At 35.9% G+C, this 16,888-nt stretch overlaps 1 protein-coding gene across 1 annotated transcript in view; it reads left to right on the top strand.

Annotated features, from left to right (window-relative positions):
• Positions 1-5,603: 5,603 nt before the first annotated feature.
• The window catches only part of LRP1B (LDL receptor related protein 1B), a 1,963,100-nt gene continuing 1,951,815 nt past the window's right edge, over positions 5,604-16,888 (top strand). Inside the window, exon 1 of the mRNA XM_025404289.1 lies at positions 5,604-5,917. Within this exon, the coding sequence (XP_025260074.1) occupies positions 5,728-5,917 (190 nt within the window). The 5' untranslated portion in view covers positions 5,604-5,727. The remainder of the gene's footprint in view (positions 5,918-16,888) is intronic.

Below are 16,888 nucleotides of genomic sequence, written 5' to 3'. Positions count from 1 at the left end.
TATCATGCTTGTGGTTTCTGAGAGGATGGCTTCCATGCTGATCTTGGAGAGTAAGTCCTTTAGCACAGGAATGATATTATTATTTCATTTAGATTATATGCTATGTTCCTGCAAGAATTATGTTTATTATCCTTATTGCTATATGCATGGTGCTAAATACAGTGTCTGTCACATAATATATAGATATTTAGTGAATGAATAATTTCATATTCTCTGAGCTACCACTTCTGTGAAGTAAAACAAACAAACAAACAATCAGCAGCAAAAACAACAACAACACTAGAAGAATATCAACGAAGCTGACTACATAATACAGGAAGAAGTCGAGAAACTTTATCCAAGGTCTGTTTCTGATATTAACAAAATATGTGACCTCGACTAGTCACCTTTTCTTTCTTTATAATTTTTTCACTTGCAAAATATGGTAAATTGGAGTAGATTATTTGAATGTTCCTCCCAGCTCCAACAATCTTAAAGTCTCTAATTATAATTAAAGATCAGCAAGATGATGACCGGAAAGAAGGTCAGAGATTAATATTCAAAGGTAGAAAAATGCCGCAAGGGCATATTCAGGCAAAGTGCATCCTGACCATGGTCACTGTCAATCGACCCTCCACCTGATCCACTAAGTCTATTCTGGATCTGGAGAAGGCAATGTGGAGCTCATATTGAACACACATATGTCAGGGTCTAAAAGTACCGAAGCAACATACTTTATGATCAGTAACTGACTTAAAACCTAAGGGCTAATTCCATGTGAGTAGAGTGACAAGGATTTGGTGAATTGTTGACATTTTTTTATTACCCACACACGGATGGCAATATGACCAATTGTACCTTCTGATGACATATCCAAAGAGCAAGACAGGATTTGTATCTTCAGACTATATTATTATTATGGATGTCAATCCCTTAAAAAATGAAAAGAAAAAAAGATAGAATTTTTAGTCTTTCAAGTCTTCTGCTGGGTTTGTCTAAATCTGTAGACTCCTTTTATTTTTACTGTCAAATTTATCAAACAAGAGTCTGAAAAAATCCAAATAGTCGAATCAGTTTTAAAAGCTTATATTGTCTTCTGAAATTTATAATTGCTATCAGGCGTGATTTTTGCCATAATATTTATGTCTTAAAACATTTACAGATAGTAAAGAGAAGCTGAAAATATAAAAAGAGAAGACTACTGTAATTGTCTTGGAAATATTTTTACTTTCCAGATTTAATTAGATAATTGCATCACTCTTAATTTTCTTTTCAATTGTGCATACCTCCTAATAATTGTTTAATAGTAAGAATTAAAGTTACCCCAAAATCTTATTTATCTCAACCAAATCTTTATATCCTAATTGAGACAGTATGCTGAAAAACAGAACACACTTTCGAAGAAAAGCGGTTAAAAATGTGCATTGAAATGTTGCATTCTGAGAAAGAACTTGCGTCTAAAGTTTTTTTTGTTTTTTTGTTTTGTTTTGTTTTGTTTTTTCTCTTAAAGGCTTTGTCCAGAGTAACTCTGTTTCAAGTTAAGGAACTGATAATGTTTCCTTACCAATCTTTCTCTCTCTCTCTCTCTACCTCTGCCCCCTGTCTCTCTCAATCTCTTCCCTTTCTTTTTCATCTTGTGTCTGCTGCTGCCTGGCAACTTTTCTGTTTGGAAACAGGCAGGCTAAGAAACTTAGCAGGCCTTGCAATGATAGCTGCAGAAATCCTTGGCAACCTAACTTTCAGGCCAACTCTCCTTCACACACATCTCTTCCATGAGACAGATTGTCAGCTCCAGCTTGTTTAGACACATGTCCTCTCCCTAACTTACGATGTTCAGATGTGTAGCACATAAATTGTTACTATCTACTGTAAGAAATCCAATCGCACAAAAATAATTAAGTTAACAGAAATGAAATCTGATATTTGATCACATGTATGGAAACCATGGCTCTAACTGGGAAGTGTAAGATTACCACTGACTGATAATTAGCATTCGTGTGTTCTTTTAAAACAAAAAGGAAGAATGATTGGTTCTACTTTGTTTAATTTATCTTAATGAGAGATTTCATAATATTTTATAGTTTGATGAATTAATTTATTTAACTTGTCAGTGTTAATAACTCTGATTAGAATGAAGAAATTATAATGGACCCTAGTAACAAACAAAATTCGAACGCTCTCACAAGCTTTTCTCTCTTCAGTAATAGTGCACTTTATTAATTTATTTTTTCATTGAAGCATATATTATGGGGAAACAAAAGTATTTCATAGAAAATTATACTCAAGCTTTTCATTTCATATTTATAATCCATTAAAATTTGATGGTCATTTAAAACCTAGGAGCAAATTATTTAATTTTAAATCTCAAATTTGGTCAACACTTTTATCAACCTCACTGGTGCTCACAGACAACAATCTTCTTTTATAAACTGGTCATTTTCAAAGACTATCTGGAAGAAGAACTACTTTATACAAGAGATTTGATGTGGGACAGACAATTTTATCCCATTTCATTTTGACACTGGCTTTATTTCAGTTTTGGAGCAAATATATATCTACTGCTTATTATTTAATCTGTTTATTACATATTATGGCTTCATGGTATGAATCAGCGTCCTTAGTATAAATTTTAGTCTTAAAAATTCTTAACAAGCATTTAAATTCATGTATTGTGTCCACCTAAGCACTGGTGCATACCTAAGCACCTATATTTCCATCAAAACTTTTGAGAGAGGTTTTATACCATTTAGATCTTTATTAATCATGGTCTTAAAGCTTCAATTTTTTTCTTTTTATTTTATTTTATTTTTGAGATGGAGTCTCACTTTGTTGCCTAAGCTGGAGTGCAGTGGTGCGATCTCGACTCACTGCAACCTGCGCCTCCCAGGTTTAAGCAATTCTCCTGCCTCAGCCTCCTGAGTAGCTGATACTACAGGTGCATGTCACCATGCCCGGCTAATTTATTTTTTTTGTATTTTTAGTAGAGACAGGGCTTCACCATATTAGCCAAGATGATCTCAATCTCCTGACCTCGTGATCCGCCCTCCTCATCTTCCCAAAGTGCTGGGATTATAAGAGTAAGCCACTGTGTCCTGCCTAAAGCTGCAAATTTTGTTTTATAGATAATACTTTATTGAGATTCATTCACAGTGGAGATTAAGCTTAATATGTTACCTTTTATTGATGTTCCAGCCTATGCTTTAGTAACTAGTTTTCCATATTTACTATCACTATTTTATAGTAACTATTTTGATCCTATGTCATTCGTGATTACTGACTTAATTGGTGATTACTTAAGAATTCTATTTTGCTTTATTATTCTGGTCACAATGTGCAGACAATGCATTTTTAATTTTTTTTCCACTCAACGAAGTAAAGAAGTCAACTAGATGATCTAAAAAGATCATATGATTTTTACTCTGGCTAATTCATTTAACAGGCTATTAGGAGGCTCTACGTATTTGGAATATAGTATATTTAGAATACAAAATCTCCTGAGTATTTACTATTCTGATGATCTTTCCTAGCTTTTCCCTTTTCCAAGCTGACCATGGAATCTAGGGCTGCTGCACGTACTGCAGAAGTGAATGAGTCAGTGATTTTAATCATAGCATTGGGGCACTTTAGTGTGTGGTAAGAGTCTTTGGTGGGTCATACTGTTCCAGGCTGCTTTTCTTTACCTTGTAGCTTTTGAAGTGGAGGGCGATTGGTGGTAATCTTTCAAAAGAGGAAGAATCTGGATGTCCTTAGTATGGTTTGTGAGCACTCCTCATTTTCTTGCCAAGAGCTAAGTGGATACAGATCTCCTGATAGCTGACCTTCTAGTTGACTGAATGGGATCATGTAAGAAAGACACCTGCTACGTCGTCCCAATGAATAAGTTTGTCATACAACACAGAGGTCTGTGGACCCTTGAGAAAGAAACGTTTATTACTTGGCACATCATTCAAATCTCTCTCACACACGCGCGCGCACACACACACACACACACACACACACTCGCCACTCATTTCAAAGTTTGTGAATTTTCGGTATGAAGTAAAATATGTCAAAAATCTATCTTTTTATTCTATATTGTACACTTTGTTAAAATATCTAGGATAAATTAGACATGTAACAACTTTAGAAGAAAAGAAGCATACACCTTTGAATGTAGAGTCATATTTTAAACACTAAATGGTTGTATTTTCAAGGGAAAGTAAACTTTGTAATTTAAAATATGGAAAAAGTGACATAAGATGCATTTGTAATCACAGAGTAAGAATAAAAAGGTGAAATGCACAGATTATTGACAATGTTCCACAGAGTCACCTCTGTATTCTTTGATCCAGTCTAGTTTTAATGGCTTCAAAGGAGCCTCTAAAGATGTTTCTGGTTAATTTTACTCTCACAAATAGGTAGATCGTAATGCTGGCATTCACCTGTATAGCTCAAACAGCAAAGTAAATGAAGTTTTTAAAGTATCTTACTTCACTTTTCAATCATTTTCTTCCTTGGTTCTGTTCCCTTTTCATAGTTTTCCTCTCCACTCATCTCCAGTTTCAAAATATTAAATACAAAACCTTTTCGATTATTGTTCTTAGACTAGAATTCCTGATGTTACAAGGAAGAAAGTAAGCCTTCAACTATTAAGATTTCTGAATTTTAATTCCGTAGCCACTTTAGAATGGCAAACTCAAATTTTAGGGACTGGGATGATCATGTTGAAAACTTAAGTGGTCATAAAAACAACTTTACTAATATTATTATTCCAACGATTCACGTTGATGCCTCCGATGGCTCGGGAAAGTTCTTACACCACCACTGTAGTATATGAAAAAGGACAACAAAACAAAACACAAAACAAAAACCACAACAAAACCCTCAAAGCCTGTTTAAAATGGCTCGAAGTACCTTTTTAAAGACAGAACCCCAGAGAAAAACGCTACCAATTCCTTGCTTTATTGTTCCCTGCCTGGGGTCCTCAATAGCCTTTTCCATTAACCTTCCCTTTTTACGCAATGGTTAATGACTTTGGGGGTTGTTTTGCTTTTTGTTTCTGCTGAGTCACTAAATTTTGCTTCTTTGTCCCCAGGTGCTGCTCAGCATAAAAGTTAAAAGTGCAATTCAGGAAGCACTGGGATTCTGTGTAGACCCGAGGAAACCATTTCCCTAAGAGAAGCTCTGTTCCTTGGCTTATCCTTCCTTCCCGGGAAGGAAGCTTCCGAGGAACGAAGGGATCAGCCCGCTTTGCCTGCAGAAGCTTGGCTGAGGGTTCCCAGCCGGCTGTGAACTGCGGAGCATTGTAGGCGCCTGGCTGGCTCAGCCCAATGCAGAAGTCTCTCCCTTCTCCAAAAACCCAAATCCCTACAGAACCAGCTTCTAGTTACTTTCCCTTCAAGGGGATTAAAATAATTGTGATTTGTGGCGCTCTGCGTTCGCGGTGGTATTTTCTGTTGTGTTAAATGCCTCTTACTAGGTAATAGATGTGATTTATGTGGACGACGACGGGGTGTGTGGTGGATTCGGTGATTAATCAGTGAATTCCCATCCGCTGGCATCTCTCACTGCCCCTCTTGCGTGATGTAAGATCAGACGTACCCTGCATTGAAAAGTCAAGACACACGGGCGGCTCGCTCGCGCTCACACACGCTCTCGCTCCTCTCTCCCGCACGCGCGCATCCCTCCACCTTCCACATCCTGCTCCAGGCAGGAGAAGGCGGACTGGTTGGACTCATTGAGCTGAAGAATTTCCAGTGACATTTGTAAATGACGCCGCTCGATTCCGGGCTCCAAGCCGCCGCCGCCGCCGCCGCCTCCGGGCCGAAGGTGCAGCCGAGCAGTCTCCAGCGCAGACTTCCTTACCGGGCGACCACAATGTCCGAGTTTCTCCTCGCCTTACTCACTCTCTCGGGATTATTGCCGATCGCCAGGGTGCTGACCGTGAGAGCCGACCGAGGTAAGGAGAACACCTTCCCCCTCTCCTCCCCTGGCTTCCTTGGCTTTCCTGCTGGGCGATGCTTGCAGATAAGTGAGTGTGAAACTTAAGTCCTTGCAGCCCCGCTCCCCGGGACCGTGTGGCCACAGTGTGCTGGCCCTGTGGGGGGTGAGAGGTGCGGTGAGGGGTTTCTGAACCAAGTGCCAGAGTCCTCCGCACCCCCACAGCTTTTCCCTTTGGCCGCTTCCCGGTCTCGATTTTGTCCCCTCCGGGAGTGTTTGGACTTGACTGTGCGCTTCTGCCCGCGCATCCTAAGCGCTGCAGATGTTTGGATGAGAATTCGCATTTCCGAGAGAGACTTCCCTCCGCGATGGCGCTCAACTGCGAGCTTTTGAGAGCTCCAGGTTCTCCGCGTTAAGCGTGTCCGCCCTCAACTTAGCTCGCAGGTTAACTTCCTTATCTGCTGCATTAGGGGTCTGTGGAGCAGCGAAAGCGCCGATTCAAGTCCCTTTCCTTTCTATAGCCTCTTCCTGGGGGCAGACTGGGGACAGAGTCCTGTCATCAGTGAAGAGGCTTTTAGGGCGCTTCCGGGCGCACGCACCTGCTTGAACTTGACTTTTCGATTCTGAGGGTCTGTGACACAGCCCAGGTGCCCTGAGGGGCTAACCCACCACTGGAGTGCCTCGCTCCAGCCTGGCGCTTTTCTTTTCCTTTTTCTCCAAGTAGCTGGTGAATGATAGAAGTTTAGAAGGGAATGAATATGGGGAGCAGAGGAAAGAGGAGGTAGGAATTAGAATAAGCCGGGATTCTATAAACTTTTCATCTGGAAAATCAAGAATCCCTGTGCGAGTTTAATAATCTTTGACACCAGATGCACTAGTGAAAAAGGGAGGAAAATACTAGATGAATATTTGGGGCACTGGTCCTGGCCTTGGAATGGTTAACTGGTTAAAGTAAAATCAGAAGTATCATAGATCCTTTTTTTAAATCAGAAAATGAGCGTATATTGACTGGTATAGTTCAGCTATTTGGTTTAAAAGAGAGAGACAGAAAGAGAGAGAGAGAGAGAAAAGAAACCCAGATCCCAATGCCAAACAAATAGGCACTGGGAGATTTAGTGATTGTATTTATATGAAACAGATTATGAATTGACAAAAAATATTGCTTCATTATAGGAAAGAAGAGGGAAATGAACTGTAGTGTTTCTATTCAACCTGCTGTTGGCAACCAGATTCTAGTCTTTATAACATACCCACACGTGTCATTTCCTCTACCAGTGGTGGGACTAATCTGAGTGCCTTTAGGAAATCTGACATTTACTGGTGATAATCTTTTAAACGTATCACTGCCACCTAACCATAGCTTCTGAACTTGCTCAACTTGCCTTGAAGTTGGTGTGGAATAGTTGGAAACTATACTGATGAAATGGTAGCACATAGCTCTCCTTGAAATGATGATGTCTTTGATCTGGAACAATCAGCTCTCAACCTTTCTTAGGAAAACTGTTTGAAGTTGGACCAGAGCAGATGAACAGAGTGGAGCTTTTCAGCCTAGTGTGCTAGCAAAATATAATGGTACTGGCAGACTACTGTTATTGGGCTCTTCCTGGTTGAATCTCCAATCTCCAGAAATTTGACTTCATCTAGAGCTGAGTTCTCAATGCTTCTGTATATGTTTTTGGGAACAGAACTATTGCTACCATGATTGGAATAAATATCTGAAGAGAATTTCATATATAACATAAAAAATACAGACTCCCCAACTTTCTTCTGAGATAGAATATTAAATAACTAAGAGGATTATATGTGGGTGCCAATTGAGTTTCATGAGGGAGAGGAACATCTAAGATAAAAGCAGAGCACATGGTAAATGATTGCTGGTTTTTTCCTAAAAAAAATGAAATAGTGTCATGTTGTATCACCACGTCAACATGAAGTACTATATCAGATAGCACAAGTAAAAATAATTGTAGACCAGCACTTTACCATGATTATATATTTAACACACTTTCAAAACTGTTAGAAAAGAGCTAAAATTCTCACAGTTATCAAAAGTGAAAAGGATGGGCCCCATTTGGAAAAAGGAATTTTAAAAAAGAGAGAAATCTTGTTAAGAAAGTTAGGAAAGAAAGTGTTACTGCATTATGACAAGCTTCCCTCACTAATATGCTGAAACAGAAGATATGGGAATATAAACTCAAGAAAGAGGTTAATGAGATGGAACTTTCTGCCCAGGCTTATGTCAATCGTCCTTGAATAATAGAACAGGCATGTGAATTACACAGGCACATTTTGTAGTGCAAGAGCTAACTGCTTGACAAAAAAATGAGAATTCGCTTTTAGGTTCTACATGTACTTATTGGGTAATAGGTAGCTTCTCAAACTGCATGAACCATATCAGAAATGTTTGTGTTATCTTCTAGCCGTGTTGTTCCCTTTATACCTTCATGAGTTCAAACATTGTATTAAATAGAAAAAGACTTGAAACCAACTCGTATGTTTATGTTCAAACCATATACATGCACTTGTCTTTTTATTCCTTATTGTTTATTTTCTTAGTTTATATTGATTTCATACGGCGTTAAACTATCGTACATGTAAGTTTTTATTACATTCTGTCACATCTTAAAAAGGAAACATCTTTGTAACTCTTAACAACCAAAATTGGAAGATAAATCAGATTCACTTAGAATCAACTAATTTGTCATATAACAATGTCATATCATATCAAAGTATTGCCTGATAAGGATTAAAACTTGAAAGAAAGTATATCTTAAAGTGTCAAATTTTCTGAAAAGAAAAGGGATTGAGAGGCCTAATGCTAGTCTCTGTTAAATTCTCAAGTATGATACAATGTGCAGACATATTTCCAAATAATTAAAGTTCATGCTGTTATAGTCATTTTAATGTATCTATGTAGAAAACCGTCTAATAATGGCAATTAAATGTGTATCAAAATTTTAATCTCCTCTCAAAGAAGAATGAACTGTGATTTATGTCTCTTTATATGCCACAAATAACATTAAAGTTTTGTTTTGAAGAGGTTGCTAATCTTTGAATTTGTTCTCTTTCTCTCTCTCTTCTCAAGCTCAAATTTAAACTGAGTAAGAGAGAAAAGAGACAATGGAAAATGTAAAGAAAAAAATTAAATGCGCTAAAACAATAAGAAAAAATGTAAATTGCAGAAAACAGAATTCGGGAGGATAAAGGAGTTAAGAGAAAGCTGAAGATAAATTTAGAAAAAGGATGGATGGATGGATGGATGGATGGATGGATGGATGGATGGATGGGATGGATGGATGGATGGATGGATTCTGCCATACATCAGAATATGAATCAGTATTTCTTGAGGAGATTAAAGTATCTTTAGATAAAATAATTTCTTATAATGTTTTTTTCTCATGTTATTATAAGTATTATATGAAAATATTTACAGTAAAAAATAATTTAATTGCCACCAGTGTGAGTCTGATTATAATTAGACCTCTAAGAATGGAGACATGAGAATATTACAGAAAAATTAAATGTTAACTGTGCTAGAATTACAAATATGGAAGTGATTTTTTAAAAATGTAAGTGAAAGTAAAGGAAATTTTCTTAGAAAGGGTGGTAAATGAGTGATATGGTTAATGTATTCTTAGGTCTTAGATGATACTTTCTAAATGCTACTTGTCGTTCAAGGTGGAGGCATGCAGAGGTATTTAGTTTGCAAATCTATTGGATCCAGCACATTTGTTTCTTGCCAGTTACCTTGTCAATTTCTTTTCTCAGCCTAGGGGACACCATAAAAATAAGCTCCATTCAAAGTCACCTGAACTGAACAGGACTTGGTCTTCTACAAGGATTATAATATTGAGGGAACTTTATATCTTCCCCCATTGCTATATATTAATATGATCCAGTTTTTTATGTTTCTGCCATTAATTTTTGTATCTTACTATGAAATGTGCAACTCTCCCTCCCTTTCCTTCAGCATTTTCCTGATTATAGGAATTCTGTGTAGTAAAAAGTACCAATCAAACATACTGATAGATTTCTCTATCTTCTGTGGCTGTCTGTCAAAACAATTCTTGTACAAAGGAAACACTTGTCTTCATTCTAGATAGATGAATTCAAAGAAAGTAGAATTAATCCTAAAAGTTAAACATGCCTGTGCTAACATGATATCATTCGTCAAACTAAGTTAGTAGTAAGTGGAACTCACTTATACAATTGCCCCAACCCCATTTCTCTCTCTCTCTCTCTCTGTATGTATATCTTCCTTAAAATGGCTTTCCTTGGCACAAACACATATTAAAAATACCACTTTGGCCTGAAAATTGGAGATGGTTTTTATGAATGAAACTTTTGCTTTTCAAAACTTCAGATAAACATGTCTATTTATCTAGGGAAAAAAAGTGAAATGAAGAAAATTTTGAGTTATTTTTGACTCATAATATGTAATATTATAATACATTTCCATATAACAAGTATTTCATTTTAACAGAATCTGACTGTGTGGAAGAAACACATGTCAAAATTATTTGCTTTTGAAATGCCTATAATTATGGTATACCCAATGCTTATAATTTGAAGCAATACATTTAGTAGTGGAATGCTAAATAAAATAAAGCCAAAGATTGAATTCTATTATGAATTAATCAGAATATATGCTCAGCCAAATTCCTATGAGAAAATACTTATGTCTACTTTATATAGTTTTAAATATTTTCTTAAATTTCTTCAAGAAATTTGACTTCTCCTATATAATCCAAAAATAATGACCAAAAGCTATTTTGATGCATAGAAAGGTCAAATAAGGTTTTTCTTTTGGTTTCGGCAGAGGAGGGGAGAGGTAGGAAAAATTAGTTAACCAAACAGAAAAATATCAAGGGATGCTTTTTATTTTCTTCTGTGGAGTTGCTATACATTTTCACATGGATAGCTATTCCCAAATTTAACCCATATCACAAACCATTGTCTAGAGACATAGAAATGAAGTTGCAACATAGCAATCACAAATCGTATAGTCTATAGTCCTTGGAAACATTCTCCAGTTATTTTATTTTGGAAGGAGATTTTTAAAACTTATTAGCTTTTTGGGATAAAATCTTATTTAAACAGTAAATAATACAAAAAAAAAGAAAATATCCCTAAAAAATAATTTGAGTTTTTAAAAGTTGGTTTTTGGACTAATTTGCATATGTGAATTCCACTGGTACAGAATGAGTATCTTTACCTCACTCACTCAATTTTGAAAAAGTATTATACTTGCAATAGTATTGAATCTCTGTTCTGGCTCTTTAGTGCTCTCTCATTTGAATAACATGTCAATCTCACCAAGTACATCTGCACCCTCTATTTTAGAGAAAGGAGAATGAAGCATTCAGGAGATTCTGCCATACAACCCAACAAGTAAGCTTAGACCTTCAAAATGTATGTGCTATTTATTTTCTACTAGTTTGTCTTCTACAAGCTGCCCTCACAATTTTAAATCTATATTTTCTTCTTCATAAATGATCAGATGGCCTCCCTTTTTCCCCTGGCATAAGTACAAGGCCAAGTTAGAAAATATGTATTATGTATTGCTCTGTTCTAAATTGAGTGATATCAAAATGTAGAGTCAGTCTCATTCTTTCCATCACTCTCTCTCTCTCCATCCTTTTGATGTAGGCTATCTCTATACAAACCGACATATTTTGACTGAGCCCCCTGACTAAAATAATTGATGAAACTGACTAGTAACTAAATGGAAATCAAAACTATGAAATAGTAGCCATACATCCTGTAAAAAAGTAAGACTAGTCTTGCAGGAAAAGCCTAAAGTGAGATTCTATGAAGAAACAATAACAACAACATATTTCCCTGAAAGAATTATGCAACATATTTCCAGTTTGCAGAGCAAATCATATGTGCTTTTGCTGTTGTGTCTCTCATACTAGGCAAATTAAATATGTTTGCTAGTAACTACATATTTATATAATGGGGTATTATACAAGTTTAAAACACTATTAGAAAATAAATAAGTATTCTGAATTCATTTGTACTCTAAGAGAATTTATTATATTGAAAGTGGAAATTTATTATTTTTCTGTTTTCCTTTACTTTTTAACAAAATTTGTATTTCTCAATTTTGTGAAACATTAAAAAAACTTAAATATATTACAAAATGTGGTTTCGAAGACTTTCTCTCAATAAAGGATATATATAGTGGAAATCATTCATAAATTGGACAACAGGATTAACTGCTCTTTTAAATATGACTATAGTAATTTTCTTATGCAATCACATTAACTTAGTTTGAGTCTGCAATTAGGTACTCAATTACGATTTTTAAAAATGCAATGGCATGAATAAATAAATGAGTATGCCCATTTGTTGATCTTATTCCCTATTAGTTTGAATTTGTAAGTATCATTAGTGGAAAAGAGCAATGCTCATTTTGGAAATAATCATGTTTCAACATGATTGGGGTCTACTCGAGGGGGAGGGTGGAAGGAGGAAGAGGAGCAGAAAGGATAACTATTGTGCCCTAGGCTTAACACCTGGGTGATAAGATAATATAATCAACAAACCCTTGTTACACATGTTTACCTATGTAACAAACCTTCACATGTACCCCCAAATCTAAAATAAAAATTTTAAAAAAAGTTTTCTATTGTTAAATAACTCTACTCATATTTGTTTAATAATGATGTATCGTCAACATTTGGGATTTCTTCTTAAATATTTCAGAATAGTTATAAATATGTAACCCTTTTCAAAGGTGTCTTTACCTTTAGAAAAGAAAGAAAAATAATTTTGATTAATACATTTGTACTATAGATTCATTTGTTTAATCTTATTTTTCCCAAATATAAGCTTGTATATAAAAGTCTCTCAGATATAAACTTGTGTATTTAAAAGTTTCCATTTAAACATGAATAATAGTATAACTATATCCTTGATGGAAGTTGAGAAATTACCTTTTCATATACAATTTCTTCCAACTTTGTTAAGAGAGAGAAAAAAAAAAAAAAACTTCTTTAAGAAGATAGATCATGTTGCCTTGCTAAGATACCGACGTTACATTTCATCTCACAATGCATTCTTATTAACAGTCAGATATCTCTTCCGGAATTGCATACACCTCATTGTCGTGACCGGCTCAGCCTTCAGACCAAAGACAGGTATTGTTGAAACATGACCTCATTTTAGTCAAAAGAATATGTTTCTTCTTTAGGTAAGATCAAGGTACCACCTATCGTCTCTTGTTTTATTCTTGCAATCAATAGGACGTCCCTTCCTAACTTTTCCACATTGCATTGACATCCTTCAAGACTTCCAAGACAGCTTAACTTTAGAAATACGAATATATAATTCCTTAAGCATTTTTCTACCGCTGAGTTTTTCTTTAATGACAATTTGTCATCTTAGCCCTTTCTTCTTAAAATGAGAAAAGAAAACTAAAAATGAGTTTTGCGGAGAAATGAAACTTGGTTGTGGTTGCTTTGTGTGTTCCTAGCATATCTTAAGATATTTGTGAGAAAGAAAAGCTCTAGGTGTAATGCCGATAACAGAAATGTGCTTAGAATCATCTGTTTTCTTTCGAAACTAGGATGTGTAAAGGAATGAAGAAAAACAATGCCGAGGAAGAGAACTTTGACAGAATTTATTGAATCCTCTGTCCACTACTGATCAGATCAAGTAGCTGAGCTAATTAGAACCTTAAACTTTTGCTAAAATAGATATTATAGAGCTTTAAAAATGATTCGGTTTATAGATTATCTAAGACATTTTGTGCATTTCCAAAGCTTTTCATGGTATATTTTTATCGGGACAAAAATGTTAAAATAGCAAGTGTACTTTATTAAAATATTCCACTTTATTCAACTCTATTAACTTTTAAGACATTTTTTCATGACTAAGCTCTGAAAGTACCATAATAATGACACCAGCTTCGGAGTGAGATTCTTGCCTCATCAGGTGAAAGCACTACAGATTGTGCCCACTGGGCATCCATATTTTTGAGATTTTCATTAAGCATAATAACTACATCAGATTTGTAGATGGAGTTACTAACTCAGAATTCAGGCACTCTTGCTGAGCGCCCTTGTATTGATGTCATTTCTAACACAAAGACTACAGTTCAGCAGCACTATATTGATGTCCTGTAACACAATAGCACACTAATCTTATTTGCAAGAAAATTTGATGACTGTCCAACATAATCAACGTTTAATATATCTAAATGTAGAATTTAGATATACTAAATATATCAGATATTCAGAACTTAAAACTTTTCCTTTGTCCGTTGTTGGATTACACTCAATTCTACAGTTCTTTCTCCTACTAGCACATTTTCTCCTATTTTCACTTGCTAATGATCTTGTCAAATATTTAGAAATTAATCCTGGCAGTGAAAGAACCAACATCTTAGCACATTTCGACTTTCTTTGCTATTCTCATTGCTAGGAGAACATAAAGTAATGAAGGGCATGAGGGTTTTCCCTTGTGTGTATTTTCATCTAGGTGTCTGTGAAAACACCACCAGAGTTTTAGAGAAAATTGCTCTGATCCATTCTGAGAAGATAAACATAGCTATGACCCTAACATTCTGTGAGTGCACAGAGTGTAATGTCTGTGAAAACGCATTGTATAATGTATTGCATTACACAAATACTTATTATTTTATGAATTATATTATTTGCTTTAATATAAGTTATTAATAGCAAGAAGCTCTTTACATTTCAGCATACTTTCGTTTTTTATTCAGGTTTTTTTTTCCTGCTGAATCACGTGGTCCTTGAAGCAACCCATATGGTTGGTGATCATTCATGTGTTTATTCACTCATTTGACAAAGATGAGCAAATAGGTGGTAATCACTGTTTTAGGTCGTGGTAATGAAGCAAGTGAACGAGGTAGACAATGTAACTAGGCTGATAGGGCTTTAGTGCAAGAGGAGACAGAAACAGCAAACAAATAAATAAATAACATCCTTACTAAAAAGAAAAAAAGAATAATGTAATGTAACTGAGGAAAATGCAATTGGGAGTCGTAGTTGTATTCACAGATGGCCTTTTTGAGCAAGTGACATATTTGATAAAACTAAGTGACAAGAGGGGACAAACTCTGAGTCGGCTGGAAGAAGGAATTTTATATGCCACCCTTGAGAGGAAGTTGTAATTTTGGTATTTTAAAGAAAGAAGGTCACTTTGTCTGAAATAAACTATGAGTGTTTAGGAAAGAAGAGAAGTAGAGAAAGCCATATTTATGGTGAAGTCAAATCAGGTCAGGTAGGGTCATGCAGATCAAAGTGAGGCATTTAGGTTTGGTTCTGATTTTGAGCAGCTACTGGCTGTCTAATCAGAGGTGAAAATGATGCAACTTACTTTTTAAAGAGATAATGCTTGGTCTGAAAAGAAGGACCAGAAGGGAAATGATGAATCCAGTTCAGGGATTATCGAAATTCATCCTGGAAAAGATGTCGATGGCTTGAATGAGGGAATAGTGGGGGCAATGAGGACAAGCTAGAACAGAGATTGGCATTTTTAGTTTAGAAAGATTTTCTGTAAGAATGAATGCAGCACCATTGTATGTATTAGGGAGGACAGGCATGAAACAAAGCCTCAAAAGATAATATTTGAAGGAAAGGGTTAATATTCTAAGCAGATAATAAATAATTTCAGGCTATTTTAAATGGGTCCATTACATTTTGCAGAGCCTCTTATTGATTTGTATGAAACATGGTTCACAATAAAAGTCACATGATGGTCATACGTGGGCCATACAATATTGGTTACTTTCTTATTATCTTTTCTTTTGTATTTCAGAATTATTAATATCATATTTCCTACCACCCTGTGTTTACCTATGCCATGTCTGTACAATGGAATTAATTGAGTCTGACTCACAGTATTCTTTAGGGAGTTAGTTAAAATGATACACTTAGCAATGTTTTAAGCATTGGCAAATATGGAAGCAATAATTTTGCTGTTAATTCTATCAATAAAAACCAGCATAATAGCAAAAGAAGCAGGCATTGGCCTATGAAGACTCATTTGGGTTTGTTTATTGAAGACATTTGCAGTGTTTTAAAGAAAGAGTTCTTTTTCAATTGTCCCTGAATTCTTGACATGATTGAGAAGAGTTTATACTGACACTCAAGTTCCTGCTGATGAATATTTAATTAGGAAAAAGGGAAGAAATTGTAACAAAGTTATTATTGGCTGTACTCATCACCCTCCCTGGAAATTCCAAGAAAACTGCAGTAAAGGCTGGGCGTGGTGGCTCACGCCTGTAATCTCAGCACTTTGGGAGGCTGAAGTGGGCAGATCACCTGAGGTCAGGAGTTTGAGATGAGCCTGGCCAACGTGGTGAAACCCTGTCTCTACAAAAAAATACAAAAATTATCCAGGCACAGTTGCATGTGCCAGTAGTCCCAGCTACTCAGGAGGCTGAGGCAGGAGAATCACTTAAGCCTGGGAAGCAGAGGTTGCAGTAGCGGAGATTGTGCCACAGCACTCTAGCCTGAGCAACTAAGTGAGACTCTGTCTCAACAAACAAACAAACAAACAAACAAACAAAAACTGTAGTAAAGAAGTGAGTGGTGAGGATCTATCAGGTTAAGAGAACCTACCAGGTAAGGGTTTATGATACACAGTTATTACCTGTTGCACAATTAGAGCCCTTGGATTATTCTTATTTATCTACGCATTCCTTGAATAAACATTGCATTGCCTGACATGCTAACATGTACCAGTCTCAGTGTGGTTTGTAGACTTGGAGGCAGAAATAACAAGACTATTAAAACCAGGACTAGAAATAAAAACACTAGCAATTATACAACTTCGGAGTGTCAAGGAAAGCTTGCTTGTGAATACAGAGTAAACGATCTGGGGTCTATTTAGTCCTTGTTGAAGCTAAAAAAGAAAGAGAGAGTGAGAGGCAGAGAAAGAGAAAGGAGGAAAATTTTATAAAACTGGTGGAAAGCAAAAATATCACAGCCTAGAGAACATATGAATAAAAGAGAAA

This window comes from Theropithecus gelada, chromosome 12 (assembly GCF_003255815.1).
Source record: "Theropithecus gelada isolate Dixy chromosome 12, Tgel_1.0, whole genome shotgun sequence".
Classification (NCBI taxonomy): Eukaryota; Metazoa; Chordata; class Mammalia; order Primates; family Cercopithecidae; genus Theropithecus; species Theropithecus gelada.
This window is presented reverse-complemented; position numbering and strand designations above follow the sequence as displayed.